The following is a 4,296-nucleotide window of genomic DNA, read 5'->3' as shown; positions in this document are numbered from 1 at the left end:
AAAAAAAAAAATTAATATTAATTTTATATCTAGTTTCATAGTAAAGGATGAAAATTAAGTTTCTGTTAGAATTCTAATAACAGTTCAAAAAATAAATACATTTTTTAGAGTCCTGCTTGAGTAGTTGCTTTTAAGAACGAAAGTTCAATGTATGGGAAAAGGTGTTGGGCAGTTTGGGTTTAAATTGTCAATTTTATAAATAGTTACATTAATTTAGGTAAAATTGTTTAATGTCTTTGAGCCTATTGCCCACTAATGAGCATTGGGATAATAATACCTGCATCAAAAGATTATTCCGAGGCCCATCAATATATGAGGGGATAAGCAAAATGTGGAATATACAGAAAATGGAATATGCTTCAGTGGTGCTGTGGGATAAAGCACTGGACCGCAAGGTCGGTTTGAACCACAAGGTCAGTGGTTCAAACTCACCAGCTGCTCCTTGGAAACCCTATACAGGATCACTATGAGTCAGAACTGACTCAATAGCGCTTAACAACAACAACCACATAAAAATAAAGTGTTCTGATACATGCCATCACAAGGATGAAGCTTGAAAACTCAATGCTAGGTAGAATAAGTCAGATACAAAAGGATAATTACATGAGCCCACTTACACAGGATTTCTACAATAGGCAAATCCACCAAGACAAAAGAAAATTTATAGTTAATAGGTTCTAGAGGAGGGGAGAACAGGAAGGAAAAAAAGATTACTGTGAGGATTACATGAAGTTTATATGGAAAGTGTATGGACAGTGTATCGTTCTGTTGTACATAATAAGGTCATTATGAGTCCAACTGACTCGACAATGCCGAACAGCAGCAGCAATAGCAGCAACATGTGAGACACTTGGTACAGACTTAGTATTTTCAGTAAGGATTGTGTTCCTTTATTATGTTATTTTTGTTGTGTGCCGTGGAGCCCGTTCCAACTCATAGTGACCCTGTACAGGGTTTCCGAGGCTGTAAATCTTTACAGGAGCTGAAAGCCTCATCTGTCTCCCGAGGAGCAGCTGGTAGTTTCGAACTGCTGACCTTGCAGTTCACAGCACAAGTCGTAATCACTACGCTACCAAAGCTCCTTTATTATAGAATCATCATTATTGCTCTTACAAACCTGTCTGACAAATTATATGAAACTTTAAAAGACAGTTTATTGATGACAATTCTGGAAATTACTTGGTTCTAAAAACTAAAAACATTAGCAATTATAAATCTAGTAAGAAAGTTGATGAAGGAATAGTGACAGCCAGATAAACATAAATACAAAAGATTACAGCAGAATATAACGGCAGTCTGCCATCCACTTAGAATCTTCACCCCCAAATAAAGTTCTCCATTATGACAAGATATCAAAAGACATTGACTCAGAAAAACAACAAACACATTTTCTTTTTGATAGACAAGAAATGATAAAATAACTACCACTAGAATCGGAAAAATATTTTTTACCTTGTCAATACAGAAGAAGATAAAAACAAGAGTGAGGTACTTATTGCACTAAAGGCTTTCAGAATAGACTGGTAGTTAGCATAAAAACAAAAACCCAAACTGGAAAGAAAAAAATCAAAGTTAAGTTCTGATAAAAGGGCACATTTACAGTGTTACCTTAAGAGAACATTTCACTATTTCTTAGACATGCCATTACTTCTCTAGCAGCAGAAATTTGATGTTTGAGAAGCCCTCATTTTCTCTCTACTCATCTTACCCTCAACTGCCCACACCCTTGATTCATATATACATTCAGTTATAAATGTCTTTTGACATTCAGTTACAAATCACTGAAAAAATCTTACACACAAAATTTTAAAATATTTTAAATCATGGAACAAATTTAATCAAAAGTCAGCCTGATTAAGATTTGGAATTTACATTAAAGTTGATATTCTAAATACCAACTTCATTACATGGTCTCTATGGAATATACAATGATTTCTATTTTCCTCTTCTTGCAATTTAACTATGTGAAAATATTCATAATCTCCATATTTCCTTTTATGATTTTTTGTCTTGATAAAGAATACACACATACAAACATTTTTTATATGAATAGCTTACTTTTGCACATTATTTACTTTCCTTTGCACTGAACTATATACTTAAAAGCACTGCATATATAATCATTTTTAAAAGTAAAAAGTTTCTTCTACATACCGGCACCATCTGTTTTAATTTTATTTGATGGTATACTGGGCTCTCCTATACCCAAAGTATTGGTTGCTAAAACGCGAAACTCATATTCCATCCATGGGATTAAATCCACTGCTTTGGCTGCCTCCATATTTCCTTCAATAATTGGAGGATCTAAATAGGACAAATATTAAGCAAAATATTAACCTACTTACAATATTTTGTTTTTAATTTGTGACTTAACAGAAAATGGCACATATGAAATTGAAAAAACAAAACATTACTAGGTGTGACAAAATATTAAGTTCAATGATAAGCATATGAATCATCTATTCAGGAATTCTGATATTGAACTGAGACTTTGCACTTCTAACAAACTCACAGGTCATATCTTTGCTTCCAATCCAGAAACTACATATTGAATTTGTTGTTGTTATTAAGTTGAGAATATTCTGAAGGCATCTAGAAAGATTTTCTGAGCAAGGGTACAACTGTTATTAAGTGCCTTTGAGTTGATTCTGACTTATAGTGACCTCATATAAAAATTCCAAGGAGTGACTGGTGAATTTGAATCACTAACCTTTTGGTTAAAGCCGACCTTGTGGTCCAGTGTTCATCCTACAGTTCCATACCAGGACAACTAGAACAGTGGAAATTCCACTGACTGCCACTACTTATAGTCTATGGGTAGGGAATTATTTTTTACTAGGATAACTATATGCTTAACATTCCTTTTTTAGTTGGTTTTGTAGATTTATGGCCAAATGATATGGTTTAGTGATAGTAAATGTTATAACCACTAATTAAGATTATTCAAATAATTATCAAAAAACATGCTACTAGATACCAATGCCACTACTCAGCTGTCAGTTTGTTGGACTATGCTGGCTTGTATGTTGCTGTTGGTTGTATGTTGTTGTATGTTTGTATGTTGATTCTGGAAGCTATGCCACTGGTATTTTAAATACAAGCAGGGCCACTCCTAGTTTACAGGTTTCAGATAAGCTTCCAGAATAAGAAGAAGGAGAGACAGTCTACTTCCAAATATTTAATCACTGAAAACCTTATGGATAGCAGTGGTACACTGTCAGATAACAGCAGAATATTGAATACTGAAACATGATGAAGAACACAAGCATATTGTAAGATACAGTGCCAGAAAATGAGTCCCTCAGGTTGGAATGCATTCAAAATACAACTAGAAGAGCTGCCTCCTAAAAGTAGAGTTGACTGTGATGATATAAATGGAGTAAAGCTTTTGGGACCTTCATTTGATGATAGGCAACAACACAAAATGAGGAGAAACAGTTGTAAATATTCATTAAGAATCAGAACATGGAATGTATGAAATATGAGCCTAGGAATATTGGAAGTTATCAAAAATGAAAAGGGATGAATAAAAATTGACACCCTAGGCATTACTGAGCTGAAATAGACTGTTATTGACCATGTTACATCTGACAATCACATGGTTTATAATGTCAAAAATGACAAATGAAGAAGAATAGATCCACATTCATCATAAAAAAGAACATTTAAAGATCTATCTTGAAGTACCACTCTGTGAAATGATAATATCCATATGCCGATAAAGAAGACCTTGGGTCTTGTTGTTGTTACGTATCCCAGAGTTGGTTCTGACTCATAGTGACCCTCTACAGGGTTTCTGAAGCTGTAAATCTTTACAGGAGCAGAAAGCCTCATCTTTCTCCGATGGAACAGCTGGTAATTTTGAACTGCTGATCTTAAGGTTAGCAGCCCGATTTGTAACCACTATGCTACCAGAGCTCAATGTAAAGAAAACAAAAATCTTAACCACTGAACCAATAAAGAACATTCTTATCAATGGAGAAAAGACTGAAGTTGTCAAGGAATTCCTTCTTCTTGGGTTGACTATCAATACTCATGGAAGCAGCAGTCAAGAAATCAAATGATGTATTCCATTAGGCAAATCTGCAGCACAAGACCTTTTTAAAGTGTTGAAGAGCAAAGATGTCAGCTTGAGGACTAAGGTGTGCCTGACCCAAGCCCTGGTATTTTCAGTAACCTCATATGGATGCGAAAGCTGGACAGTGAATAAGGAAGACCGGAGAAGAATTGATGCTTTGAGTTGTGGTGTTGGAGGAGAATACTGAAAGTGCCGTGGACTGCCAAAAGAACCAATAG

The 4,296-nt window shown here is 34.8% G+C and overlaps 1 protein-coding gene across 1 annotated transcript in view; it reads right to left on the bottom strand.

The window, feature by feature from the left end:
- The window catches only part of CNTN1 (contactin 1), a 322,132-nt gene that overhangs the window by 78,226 nt on the left and 239,610 nt on the right, over positions 1–4,296 (bottom strand). The window contains exon 21 of the mRNA XM_006865302.1: positions 2,155–2,304. Within this exon, the coding sequence (XP_006865364.1) occupies positions 2,155–2,304 (150 nt within the window). The remainder of the gene's footprint in view (positions 1–2,154; positions 2,305–4,296) is intronic.

Source organism: Chrysochloris asiatica, unplaced genomic scaffold (genome assembly GCF_000296735.1).
Source record: "Chrysochloris asiatica unplaced genomic scaffold, ChrAsi1.0 scaffold00077, whole genome shotgun sequence".
NCBI lineage: Eukaryota > Metazoa > Chordata > Mammalia > Afrosoricida > Chrysochloridae > Chrysochloris > Chrysochloris asiatica.
This window is presented reverse-complemented; position numbering and strand designations above follow the sequence as displayed.